A 14,076-nucleotide genomic window follows, 5' to 3' on the forward strand; every position below is an offset into this window, starting at 1 on the left:
GGACACATGGAACAGAACTGAGAGTTCAGGAAGAACTCTAAAACATGTATGGCCAGCCGGGCTCAGTGGCTCAGCCTGTAATCCTGCACTTTTGGGAGGCTGAGGTGAGTGGATTGCCTGAGCCCGCAGGTTCGAGACCCGCCTGGGCAGCGAGACCTCATCTCTACAATAAATCAAAAAATCAGCCGGGCATGGTAGCGCATGCCTGTAATTCCAGCTACTTGGAAGGCTGAGGCGGAAGGATCACCGGATCCTAGCAGGTCGAGGCTGTGGTGGCCAGGAGCGACAGAGTGAGACTCCAACTCAAAAAAAACCCCAAAAAACATGTATGGCCAGTTGTTTGCTGACAATGGAGTCAAGACAAATTCCATGGAGAAACGCAGTCCTTGCAGGGGATGGAGCTGGTGCAGCTGGATACCCGCATGCAGAAGAGTAAGCTGGACCCTTACCCCCACCACACCCCAAAGTCATCTCAGAATGGATCAAAGACCAACTACAAATCTCTTAGGAAAAAACAGGTAAATCTTTGTGACCTTAGGTTAGGTACAGCAACACAAGAAAAAATAGATAACTAAACTACATCGAAATTAAAAGTTTATTCCAGGAGAGGTGTTATGTACCCACAGTTCCAGTTACTGGAGGCCCAGGTAGGACGATTACTTGAGCCCAAGAGTTTGAATCCAACCTGGACAACACCGTAAGACCTCGTCTCAAAAAATACAATTTTTTTAAACTAATAAAAACTTGTGGATCAAAGGACACCGTCAAGAAAGTGAACAGAGAAGACCAGAAAACCCAGTGAATTTAAGAGAGCTTTATTCTCACTCACGAGTGAAACTTGAACAATTATCATAATACTATAAGAAAAGGATTGGCAGTAGTGGGAAACTATTGCGGTGGGAGGGTGGCAAGACTGGCAGTAGTGGGAATCTGCTGGGGGGGCACACCTCATCAACAAGCAAATCTGCATAATGAACTTATGCATACCTAACCCTGAATTGTACCCCACATCTTTAAAATAAAAAAAAGTTTTAAAATCATGTATCTGGTAAGAGATTTGAATCTATAATATTTAAAGAACTCCTACAACTCAAATCTTAAAAAAGACAAACAACCCAATTAAAAAATGGGCACAACCAATGCACATGTGGCCAGGGCACCCATTACAGGTCTAGAGGCTGGAGCTGCCTGGCTTCTGAATTCCACATCTTGTTTTCCTTCTGCCCTCCCAAAGCTGAAGTCAAAGCAAAGGCTTTGAAGAGCAAACAGGCAATGCTGAAAGGTGTCCACAGCCACAAAAACGAGCTTCTGTTGGCCCAAGAGTGAGGCTCCAGAGGCAGCCCATACATCCTCGGAGAGCGCCCCCAGGAGACACGGGCTTGACTACTGCGCCACCATCTGACCACTGCGTCAGCTATGAGGAAGACGGACAACTACACAGCACTCCTGTAGACACTGAGGCCACCGAGAACACCAGACCGAGCTGTCTGTGAGATGCCCTGGGACACGGATGGGGTCCAGGGCAGCCCTGATCAGCCTGATGGAGAGAAGGAGCCTAAGGTGACCAGGACGCTTGGGTGTTGCCAACAAAGTTGGGGTGCTAAAAACTCAGGTCCAGCTCGTTCCTTCTAAATCAGTTCCAGGCACGGGATCAGAACAGACGTTTCTCCAAAGACAAAGTGCCAGCAGCAAGAGAGGAGGTGCAACTTCATCAGTCACCAGGAACCACAAGTCAGAGCCACACAGACCACCACAAGGAGGAAGAAAAATGCAGGTTCTGCAGGGGGCCCAGAAAGGACTACCAGGGCAGCCACCAGCCATCTTTGGGAATGCCAGAAACTTTGTCCTCTAAAGTCAGGGGACATCACGGCCCCTTCACACCCTCCTGAGATTGCTGCTCTGACCCAGCTCCCAGAGCCCACTTGCTGCCCTCATCACCTGCCATCCTGAACTGCCTCCTGCACCCCACAGCTCACGTCGGCTGGGCCCCGGGCTCTGTGTTCCCCTGCCAAGAGTGCCTCTGCCCATCTCTGCCCACCTGGTTGCCACTGGTCACTTGGCCTCAGGCCCGTGTCATCCTTGGGCCCTGGCCTTTGGGGCCCCACTGTCTGCTTGCTGTGCTGCTCCCGCCCTCCCAGTTTGGTGGGTACTGTGGCCCCTGCTGGGAGGCAACAGTGGACAGAGCAGGGAGCATCCCTGCCACTCACCGGGTCCATCAGCTCATCGTCCAGGTCCACGTTGCTCATCCGTCCAATTCGGAAAAACGCGGAGTGAGGTGACTAAAAGCAGAAGAGAAATCATGAGGGTACTGCGCTGCCATTCCCACTGCCCACCTATGTCCATTCCCACTGCCCACCTATGTCCAGGCCTGCCTGACCTGCCTGCCCGGGGGCCGGGGCATACCTGCAGAAACAGGGCCTCCCTGGGTTCTGGAATCTGCTCTGGCTGCCCACAGCCTGTCCTTGAGATGCCTGCCCTGCAACATGAGCCCCAGCCACGCTGACCCCAGAGGTGCATGCTCCTGCTCTAGGTTGAAGATGAGGCAACCGCTGCCCACAATGACAAAGGGCTCAAGAATGCCCCCCTGACCAGGCTGGCGCGCCCCACCCCACACCCACCCCTCCCTGTCTGTGCTGGTCCTGAGGCCCTACTCAGTCACTGGCCACCTCCACAAAATCATCTCCGGTGTGGCCTCTCTGGGCACCTGGCTGTGCCTCACTGGGCTTCAAGTGTGTTGACGCTGCCCACCCGACTGGACGGTCAGCCACAGGGGCACAGCTGAGCAGGGTCTCAACCACCTGGGTCTCCAGGGTGGGGCTGGCTCAGGGAAGTCACCGGTGGCTGGGGTGGCGTACTTTTGGTTGACTGAGCCTCCACTCCACTCACTACACCTCCTCACTGGACCCAGAGCTGCTGGGGCACAGGTACGACGAGGCCAGGGCTCCAGCTATCTCCCGCCTCAGCCTCCCAAAGTGCTGGGATTACAGGCTAAGTCACCGAGTCCAGCCATGCATTTCTTTTTTTTTTTTTTTGGAATTGGGGGGTCTCACTCTGTTGCTCAGGCTGGAGTACAGTGGTGAGATCATAACTGACTACAGCCTTAACTTCCTGGGCTCAAGCGATCCTTCTGCCTCAGTCTCCCAAGTAGCTGGGTCTACAGGTGCATGCCACCACACAAGGCTAATTTTTGATTTATTGTAGAGAAGCGGTCTTACTACATTGCCCAGACTAGTCTTGAACTCCTCAGCTCAAGTGATCCTCCCGCCTTGGCCTCCCAAAGTGCTGAGGAGTAAAGCAGGGATGAGACAGGGACTCCTGTGCTCATCCTTCCTTTCCCAAAGAGATCACTTTATAAATTCTTCTCATCCTTCAACTATTTCCTGAATCTTTAGCAACATATTTTTAGAGAAGGGTCTTGCTCTCTGGCCCAGATGGAGTGCAGTGGTGCTATCTTGGCTCGCTGCAGCCTCGACCTCCTGCATCCCAAAGCTCTGGGATTGTAGGCGTGAGCCACCGCCCAGTCTCTACTTCCTGAAACTTTACCAACGTTTTGGGGGTAGGAGGGGAAGGGGTGGTTTCTCCGCTGAGGGGAGCCACACGCCCAGGGCGCCCTGCCATCTGCATCAAAAAGCAAGTACATCCTGTGAGGAAAAGAAAGCACCAGAAACCGTGGGAACTGGCAGCCTGCTCATAGCCGTCAACCTCCTTAGGGCGGCAGCTATCCTGGCCACGTTGCCCATCCACCTCCTCACTGCCTTCCCCATTCCACAACACTCCCCGGACTCAGCTTTCCCTCACGAGGCTTCATCAGAGGCCTCTAAGTACTTCTTGGTGACACAAAACCACAGGGGACAGCGCCAGAAGCCAGCTGGGCAGGAGTGGGGTCAGGGAGAGACAAAGATCACCTGCACTAGGGGATCAATTCTCCCTCAAGCCTTACTCCACCCAGATGGGATCACAGTCGCCACAGACAGGCAAGGGAACCATAGCAGAGAAGGACGCTTCCAAATCTGAGGTACCTGTGAGCCGGGGTGGGGGTCCTGCCTCCTGAGGAGAGCTCACCCTGGAGGAGAGGGGCTCCTTAAGTCGCCAACTAACCAGTCGGGACCTACCCTTCCAGCCTCCCCCCACCCAACTCCTGGCCCAGGTCCTCTGCCAGACCTCTGGCTGCCACCGTTCTCTGCACATCCCCATGATGACCTGGCCCCGAAGACGGAGCAGCTCTGGCAAGGGGCCTGGGTCTTCACCGCTGGCCCCGCTCAGACTTGCGGTCAGAGGCCCCTCTCCAGAGGCCCCTCCCCAGGACCCTCGTCACCAAAGTTGGGGAGCAGAGGACAGACAGACCCACAGACACTACGTTTGCCCATTCCCACCGCCTCTGGGGAGCCCCCCACATGCCACCTTCTGATGACCAGTGAGGGGAGTATGCTCAGGAGCCACTGTCACCCCAGACCATGACAGACCTGGTTAGGTCTGAATTTCGGATAAACACCAGATACATTTTTTTTTTTTTTAGTTAGTCTCACTCTGTCGCCCAGGCTGGAGTGCAGTGACACACTCAAGGCTACCCCAGCATCGACTTGCTAGGCTCAGGTGATCCTTCCACCTCAGCCTTCCAAGTGGCCGGAACTACAGGCGCACACTACCATGCCCACCTAATTTGTTATTTATTGTAGAGACGAGGTCTCATCAATTTGCCTGGGCTGGTCTCAAGCCTGCGGGCTCAGGCGATCCACTCACTTCGGCCTCCTAAAGTGCTGGGATTACAGGTTGAGTTACCAAGCTCAGCCAGGCATTTCTATTTTTGAGTTGGAGTCTCACTCTGTTGCCCAGGCTGGAGTGCAGTGGTGAGATCGTGACTGACTATAGCCTTAACTTCCTGGGTTCAGGCGATCTTCTGCCTCAGTCTCCCAAGTAGCTGGGACTACAGGCACGTGCCACCACACAAGGCTAATTTTTGACTTACTGTAGAGAAGAGGCCTTACTACATTGCCCAGGCTGGTCTTGAACTCCTGAGCTCAAGTGATCCTCCTGCCTTGGCCTCCCAAAGTACTGAGATTACAGGCGTGAGCCACCATGCCCAGCCTCAACAGATAATTTTTACTATAAACATGCTGCAGACATTGCACAGAACACACCTGCATTAAACAGTATCTGCTAAGCCAAAATTCAGAGCTACTTGTGTGTGCAACACGTGATCTGGCAGCCTGCCCCTGTGCAGGCTAGGTGGTACTGACCGGAACAGATCACACCACCATCCCACGAATGACGTTCAAGTAGAATAATGAGCCAGAGACGCTGGACGCAGAAATGCCTCCTGTGAACTCACCTGCAAAAGGGCTAAAGTGAAGGAGAACCAGCCTGAGGCACAGGGGTCACTCATGGGGGGACGAAGTGAACGCCAGGGGCCCAAGGGCTCTGGGACCCCGGTGGCTGTCGGGTGGACTGGTCTCCAATGGCTGCTGACACCAGCCCACTCAAGTGCAGGGGTGGGGGGAGGACAGGAGAGCCCCCAGCTAAGGCTGGAAGCCGGGTGTCAGCAGGCCCAGGGCTGCATTCCTGCCCTCTGGGGGGTATCTGGTGCTCCTTGGGTGGGACTGCATTACTCCAAGTGCCGCCCCTGCCGTCACAAGGCCATCTCCTGCATCTCTGTGTCCACACTTCTCTCTCCTGAGGACTCACAGGGACCAGGGCCCTCCTACTTGGAATGGCTCATCCTAACTCGTTACTTCTGCAGTGACCCACTGCCACATGAAGTCTCAGTCACAGGCTTGGGGTTGGGTCATGGGCATATTTTGGGACCAGTGCTCACCCCCAGTAGGCAATCCCATTCCAGTGCAGCTCAGGTGATGCTCAAGTCCCATCTGCTCAGCTTGCGCTGCTTGTTGGTGCAGGTGGGCAGTGGGAAAAATACGTCTGCTTCTCTTTAAAAAGGACTGTTCATGCCCCAAACCGCTGAATCCGTGAGAAGGGCAGGGCGGCTCCTGGCCTGTGAGCCCCGGTACTGGCCCAGGAAACCCTGGCTCTACAGTGAGCTCTACCCAGGAGGGGCCAGTGCTGCAGCCCCACTCCAGACTGGAGGCAGAGGCACATGTGACAGTCAGTGTGTCTGTGTGACGGCTATTGTATCCACATGGCAGGCAGTATGCCCATGTGTCACACGTGTCCATATGACTGGTGGTGTGTCCATGTGACAGGCTGTCTCTGGCCATCCACCTGTGGTCAAGCCTGACTTGTAGAGCACCAAGACTGCCTTGCCACCAGGAGCCCAGTGTGCCTGCTGAGGGCAAGTGCCATACATGCTGGGCGACTGGCGGACAGAACTGAGAACTGAATTGTGAAAAGAAAATCACAACGTGCAGGGAGGGGCCAACGGGCTGGCCACATGAGCCAGCTTGGCCACCTGCAGTCACCCCCACACACTGTGGGCCTGAAGTCAGCACAGAGGATGTGCCTGGATGTCTCAGGAGCCTCCGAGGACAAGGAGACACTAGCTACAGGAGAGAGCGGTATGGTCCACACGGCACTGCCACACGTCCTGGGCTCCGGGCCAGAGAACTTCTCATCAACAAAAGCACTGTGAACAGACTTGTGAACACGCGAGGCAAGGCTGACAGGGGTGCGTGTGACATGTGGGCCACCTCAGGACACCCCCAGTTGCTCCCACCACAGCACCCGCCAGCGCCTCCGCAGTCATCTCAACTCCACCACCACTTTAAGGTTATCTTCTGTGATGAAAAAAATCACATTTACTTGAAGTTCAGCGATGTATTTGGTGCTGTCTCTTACTTTCTTTTTGAAATGAAAGTTAAATACTAGTTGTTAGGCCTGGTTTGATGGCTCACGCCCATAATCCCAGCATTTTGGGAGGCCCAGGTGAGAGGACTGCTTGAGCCCAGGAGTTTGAGTCCAGCCTGGGCAACATAGTGAGACCGTGTCTCTACAAAGAATTACAAAGTTAGCTGAGTGTGTTGGCACATGCCTGTAGTTCCAGCTACTTGAGAGGCTGAGGTGGAAGGATCACCTGAGCCTGGGAGGTCAAGGCTGCAGTGAACTATGATCTTGTCATTGCACACCAGCCTGGGCAACAGAGTGAAACTCTCACTAAAAACCAAAACCAAAACCAAAATCAAAAAAACAAAACCAAAATTTAGCCGTTGTTCCTCAAACTGCTGATACACACAACAGCTTGGGTGATCTCAAGGGCATGGAACTGAGTGGAAACAGTGTCCCAGAACACAGTACCATCTCACCCATCAAATGCTGGGGTGGCAGGACTGCAGGGCTGAGAGGGGATGGGTCACCAGAGATCAGAAACGGTGATTCCCAGGGAGAATCCTGGTGACGGCACATCCCGCATCCTGTTAAGTTGGTTTGCACATGAACCCACATGGGAATACCAGGGACAATTTCCCAGTCCGAGTGCCAACTGAGCTACAGTCCCACAGACACAGCACAGGAGAAGCTGGCGAAGGGTGCACCGACCCACTCTGTATGTCTTCTCAACTTCCTCAGGATCCACAATTACTTCGAACGAACACACACACACACACACACACACACACACACACAAAGTGGAACCACGTCAGACTTTAAAGCTCCCACAAATCAAAGGAAACAAGCAACTGTGTGACAAGGAACTCACGAAATGAGGAAACATTTGCAAACCATGTATCTAATAAGGGATTAATAGTCAGAATATATACAGAACTCCTGAAACTCAACCACAAAAAACTACCTGAAATACAAGTCCAGCACTTAAACAGACTTTTCTCCAAAGAAGAGGAACGTGTGACCAGCGAGCACTTGAGTAGAGGCTCAAAGCCGCGGTGGATGCTGGTTCACACCCACCAGGATCAAAAAAGAAGTGCACACGAGCTACAAAGAGGGAAGCAGGACCCTGCACTGTGGGTGGGAGGTGGGACGCTGTGGCCGCTGGCCACCATGGGAAACACTGGGACATCTGCTCAAAGCATGGAACCCAAGCACCACACGGCTCGCAGCTCCACCCGAGTAAAGGCCCGAGGGACTGAGAGTTGGGTCTCGAGGAAACATCTGCACACCCATGTTCACAGCAGCACCACTCATGGCAGCTCCAACCAGGAAGCAATCCATGTGTCTGCCGATGGATGAACACAACGTGACCCATCCGAAGAAATAATTCAGCTGTGAAAAGGAGTGATGCACCATAACATGCCGGGCACTGAGGACACCACGCTCAGGGAAATAAGTCAGTTGCAGAAAGACAAGCCTTGCCGGATGCCCCTCACATGAGGTCCCTAGAGTCGTCACGTCCACAGAGCCAGAGGCGGCATGGGGGCTAGGCAGTGGAGGCCAGGAGAGCTGCCATTGGGCGTGGAGTTTCCATCTGCAAGGATCAGTGCTGGAGGTCAGCTGCACAACCACGGGAGTACACATGACGCTACCGGTTGCACACTCAAAGATGAGTACAATGGTAATCTTTTTAAAAAGACAGGATAGAAGCTGCGGTGGCTGTGAGCGTGCCACTGCACTCCAGCCTGGGCAACAGACTGAGATGCTGACAAAAATAAAATAAAATAAAATAAAATAAAAAGACAGGATCTTGCCATGTTGCCCACGTTGGCCCTGAAGCCCTGGCCTCAAGTGATCCTCCCACCTCAGCCCCGAATAGCTGGGACTATAGCCGTACGCCACTGTGCCTGGCTTAAAATGGGAAATACATAGTATGTGGTTTTTACCACACAATTTTTAAAGTCTTTAAAACAAGCCAAGCGTGCTGGTTAATGCCTGTAATCCCAGCACTTTGGGAGCCGGAGGCAAGGGGATTGCCTGAGTCCTGGAGTCAGACCAGCCTGGGCAACTTAGCAAGACCTTGTCTCTACAATAAGCAGGGGCTCACAGGGGAAACAACACAGTGACACAAACAAAGCAAGTGCGAACTGTGTCAAGGACCAAAGAACAAGGAGAGGACAGCTCCACATGAGGTTGGCAGGTGGCACTGAGGCTGGGGCCTAAGGAGACAGACCTGAGAAGGGCAGAGCACCAAGGATGGGGGCAGGGCAGGAACCATGAGGGAAGGAGTAGTCCCATGTCTCTCTCTCTGTGCTGTGGGAGCCCTCCTGGGATCATCTGGCCTGGCCCAAGCCCACCAGAGTCCTTCAGCTGTCTGACCAGTTCTACTCACCTAGGCTGGCCCCCAATGCGAGTTCATCAAAGGCAGGAGGGAGACAAAACTCAGGGAGCTCTTGGGAGGGTCTGGCCCTACACAGCTTGGCTGGGGTGGGCTTGAGAGGACAAGAGACACTGTCCAGTCATGGGGAGGCAGAGGACCTCCCGGAGGTGCCAAGGATGGGCACTCACTCAAGTGGAGTGGAGGCCAGGGAGCCGCTGGGATGACCCCTAGGAGTCTGGCACCCCCAGCACCCTCAGGCTGTGGTCTGTGGCGTTAGGTCACCAGGGCAGGACCTGGTCCCACACAGACTTGAGATTCTCTCTGCTGGGATCTCAGGACCTGCACAAGACCCCACCTGCCTGAGTCCCCTGCTCCCAGTCCAACAGGCATCTTTCCATAAGCTCTCAGGACGCTGGGCTTCCTGCTGCCCACACATGACCCTGACTAGTCAGCTGACCTTGCCCCAGCACCAGACAGGCAGAGACGGCTCAGTAACTCCCTGTCACCCCACACCTAGATGGGCCTGAGCACAGGAGCAGCCCATAGTGGCTCTGAGGGGCTGAGCTGCAGTCCACACTGCCTGCGGCAGCCACCTCACAGTGCCCAGTCAGTTGTGCCCATGCTGAGGTGGCAACAATGCCACAGGCCACTCTGGAAATCCTGCAGCAAATCCCAAAGGGCTGGAGGCAGCCAGGACAAGTCCTCACAGTCGGTTCACCGGAACATTTCTGCAGAGCAGTCACTGACCTGGGATGGTATCTTAGTGCAGAGGGCCCTTCTGCTGCCACCTGAGGGTGCCCTGAGTCCACTGGTCAGAGCAGACCCTCTCCCAAGAAAAAGAAGCACCAAGAAATTCAGTCAGCTGCTAGGGAGTCATGCATGAACTCAAAGGCGAAGGTGAATCACTCCTGTGATTAATGTTTGTGGGAAGTGTGGATTTTTTTGTGTTTTGAGTCGAGGTCTCACTCTGTCACCCAGGCTGGAGTGCAGTAGCACAATCACAGCTCTCTGTAGTCTCGATCTGCTGGGCTCAAACGATCCTCCTGCCTCAGCCTCCCGAGTGCCTGGGGCTACAGGCATATACCACGACCCCGTCCCAGAGCATGTTTTTTGACAGGCACCATGCTCAGTGCTGTACATGCATTCACTTCTTTGCAGATGAGAAAACCGAGGCACAGGAAGTCCTTCAGCCAAGGGCGGACTGCGGCTCAGAGTATGAAGGCCTCAGAGACTCCCCAGCCTAACAGGTCTCTGGCCCTAGACTCCTTTCCAGTTTGTGTGCGGAGGCAGCCAGGCTCCTTCAGGACTGCAGCCCTGACTTCCTGCAGGCTCCCTCAGAGTCAAGCCAAATCAAAGGCAGCTCACGTGCTTCACACCATTATGGGGAGCCAGCCCCCCAAAAGAAATTTAGAGGGTCCCTGGAAGGTGGGGCAGCGTCGGCGAATATTCTGGAGAAATAAAGAGAAAGAAAGAGACTGGACTCTGTCTAGTGCAGAAGCCGATTTTGTAGTAGGGATAGATATTGAAAGAAAGATGGAGGAATAGATATAAAGAGAAAGAAAGAAAGTGGACAACTGTTCAGTGAAATGAGCAGAAGCCGTTTATTGGGACCAGCCGGAGTCTTTTATCCCAAACTTTCACATGTTAAATCACAAGACTTTCACATGAGCACAAGGCCAGGTGGGTGAAGCGCATCCCCCACCCACCAGATGTTTCCTCAGGCATGAGGAAGGACAATCCCAATCAAATCACAAGACTTTTACGTGAACACAAAGCCAGGTGGGTGGAGGGCGTCCTCACCCACCAGGCGTTTTCCCAGAGCATGAGGAAGGACAATCCCAAAATTATCTCACTGTTCCTTATGCTTGGTTTATGTTCCTCAAAAGCAATACAACAGTTTTAATATCACAAAATCCTAATAATCAATAACTTCTAAAACTTATGCATACCCAACACCTAATGACTGACTTAAATCCTAATATCTTTCTATTCTGTGTTAACTTTACCTATACTATAAACAACTCTTAATTATGGCTTAAACCAGTTCCTAAAGAATGTGGCCCAGCCCAAAGTTTGTGCTGGGCCATTTCTGGTAACCCTAGATAATAATCTATACCATCTAACACTGGAAACAGCCCTCTAAATGTATACACTAATTTTATAAATATATTTTTAAATCTTATAAAGAAGCTTGTATTATGTATAAGGCTCCCAAATGTGATCTGAGTTTGAACTGTGTTAAGTTTAAAGCCAAAACCACAGTCTGAGAAATAGGAACATTGGCTCTCTAGAGTCAGCCATGCCTGTCATAAAAGTCCCTGCCAGTGGGTAACGCTAAACAACAAAGAAAGGAGGAGGGAATGGGCCTTCAGCTCCTGAACCAGCCTGGTGGTCTCAAGGTCTGCAGCCCGCCTGGATCCCTAACGCTCAGGTAGGCCTCCACAGCTGGTTCCCAACACACCATGTTCCAAACTAGCTCGGGGCCCAGACACACATCCCTTTGTCCTTTTCCATCTGTCTGCCTGTCCACCTTGGATCCTGTGCTCTTCAAGTCAGAGTCTTGTGACCCTCCAACCCCTGAGGACCCTCAGACTGTCCTCCTGGGCACTGGGCCTGTTCCTAGCAGGAAGGAAGCTGCTTTCTGCCCCGGGTCCTAGGCAAACTGTATAGAGCCAACCACGAGCAAGTACAAAATATGTTGTTTTAACTGCATAAGAGCAGCTAAACAGTTGTTATTAAATACAAACAGAAAAGCTTGCAATGACTTTTAAGGGAATGATTTTTAAAGGAATAGATCAAAAGCTTCTTTCCCAAAAAGCCAACTCCTATATCTATCTGCAGAGAAAAGAGAACACCCCAAGCACATTCGGTCCTGAGATTCCCAATCTCTTTACCTCTCAGCCTGTGAAGCTGGTTTACACCTTCTATCTTGTGGATTTCAGATTACTTTCTTTTAAACAGAAAAAAAGACACACAGATGTATCAAAATGAAAATAACTCCCTGCCCATTGCCCCCGCTGCTGCAGACGAGCCACTTCAGATCACTTCTCACCAGACCCCAGGATGGAGAGAAGGGCCCACTGCAAGGGAGTGGGCTTCTCCAGCTGCGGAAGGGCAGACGCAGGCCTCCGCTGTCTGATGCATTCCGTCCAGTGGGAAGACCTCAACATGAATCCTACAGAAACAGCCTAACTTTTGTGTCCTTCCTAATCCTTAAACACAATCCAAGTCTTTAAAAAACAAATCTGGAACAGGAGGAAAAAATATAAAGCATAGCTGCAAAACAGATTAAGACCAAGTGATAACAAAAACTGCTCACTGACTCAAGATTAGGCAACATGCACAGACAAGGAAGTAAATGCAATCTGATCCTTCTCCAAATCTCAACGCATTCACAGACATCAGCAGCAAGATGAGGTGTGAACGCACTCTAAGTGCACCTAGGTGCTAAGGGAAACAGTGCAGACACCTGTCATTCCTGAGATCACCCTGCCTGGAATGATCCCCGTGGACAAAGGTGGCAGAGGTCTTCAGTCACTGTCACTGAAAGAGAGGCAAGTGCAATCTTTACTGTTAAAGGCTCCTGGGAATCAAAAGCAAAAGAAAGAACACCAGTCTCTCCTGCATTTATTACAATTTTGCAAAAAGTCACCCGAACAAAACAAAGAACTGAGCACATGTCCTCACTCACAAGTGGTCCCTGAACATCCATCATTAATACCACACTGCGACACGCATGCACACACACACACACACACACACTCAATAAGGGTACCTGAACCCAAAGCAGGCGAAGAGGGAACCAAAGGGAGGCCCACACTTCACCAGGACGACGACGGCTTACGTACCTAATGCTGAATTGTGCCCCACATCTTTAAAATAAAATTAAAAAAATTTTTTTTAAAGTCATCTGAACAGAACGCCACCTGCCCCCCTTGAAGGACCCTTTGGGAATAAGCCGCAACACTGCTACCAGGAAGAACCGCGGGCGGGTCTACCACCCAGGCCCCCAACCCCGCCCTGGGCCTGAAGGCCACCCCGCTGCTCCCCACGCCACTGGCCACCCGGCTCCTTCCTCCGGGAACTCAGAATCCAGGTTCCGGCTCTGCTGCTCGCCCGTGGAGCCCCGAGGCCCGTTCCCGAGGCCGTCGGTGGCTCCCTCGCCGGGTCTCTAAAATGGGGACGACACGACTGCCCTTCCACCGAGGAGCGCACACTTTCCGGCACCAGGCCTCAGTTTCTCCGCGGAGCAACCCGCCGATCAAAGGCCCGTTTCCCGCACCGCGGCGGCGCGAGGCCTCAGTTTCTCTGGAGCGACCCCGCGGCGGGCCCCACCTGGCGCGCGGCCGCGGGCCCGGCCCCGTTCAGCAGCGGGGTCCCCGCGCTGGGCCGCGCCATCCTCCGCAGCAGCGGCGCCGTCTCCTCGTCGTCCCGGTCGCGGCCGGACCACGACACCTTCTTGGAGACGTTGGCCATGGCCCGCGCGGAGGGGACAGGCGGGGTAGCGCCGACCACCCCGTGTTTGTGCTCGTGATCCGCGCCGGGGCCCACGTGACGCGAGAGGCCGGCCACGTGACGCGCCGCGGTGGCCGCGTGACTCGCGGCCCGATCACGTGACGGCCGAGCGCAGGGCGCAAGCGCGGTCTGTGGAGTCTCCGTCTCGGCGCTGCTGCTCTCAGGACGCTCCTCTCTCCACGGTGTCGCAGGGTCGGGCCGGCCCGCCCGTCTTTAGAGCGTCGCAGCGCGCGGGGACCTCGTTGTGCACGCGCGGTCGCGAGGGCGAGTCTGTGGCGCTGAGCCCGGAGCCCGGAGCCCGCAGCCCGGTGGAGGCGAACGGCTGCGGCACCTGGGATCCAGGGCCTGAGGATCCGAGAGAGAGACGCCCCCGGGATTAGGGGCGGGAGTAGCCCGAAGGGTCCACG

The 14,076-nt window shown here is 53.7% G+C and overlaps 1 protein-coding gene across 2 annotated transcripts in view; it reads right to left on the reverse strand.

The window, feature by feature from the left end:
- Nucleotides 1-13,729, reverse strand: part of CLCN7 (chloride voltage-gated channel 7) — a 29,686-nt gene extending 15,957 nt beyond the window's left edge. The window contains exons 1-2 of one of the 2 annotated variants that reach the window (XM_008070303.2): nt 13,490-13,729; nt 2,208-2,279 (exon numbers count right to left, since the gene is read on the reverse strand). In XM_008070303.2, the coding sequence (XP_008068494.2) occupies nt 2,208-2,279; nt 13,490-13,630 (213 nt within the window). In that variant the 5' untranslated portion in view covers nt 13,631-13,729. The remainder of the gene's footprint in view (nt 1-2,207; nt 2,280-13,489) is intronic. The other variant, XM_021718697.1, reaches the window with a different exon arrangement.
- Between the last annotated feature and the right edge of the window lie 347 nt (nt 13,730-14,076).

Source organism: Carlito syrichta, unplaced genomic scaffold (assembly GCF_000164805.1).
Source record: "Carlito syrichta isolate Samal-C Ts95f unplaced genomic scaffold, Tarsius_syrichta-2.0.1 Scaffold313344, whole genome shotgun sequence".
NCBI lineage: Eukaryota > Metazoa > Chordata > Mammalia > Primates > Tarsiidae > Carlito > Carlito syrichta.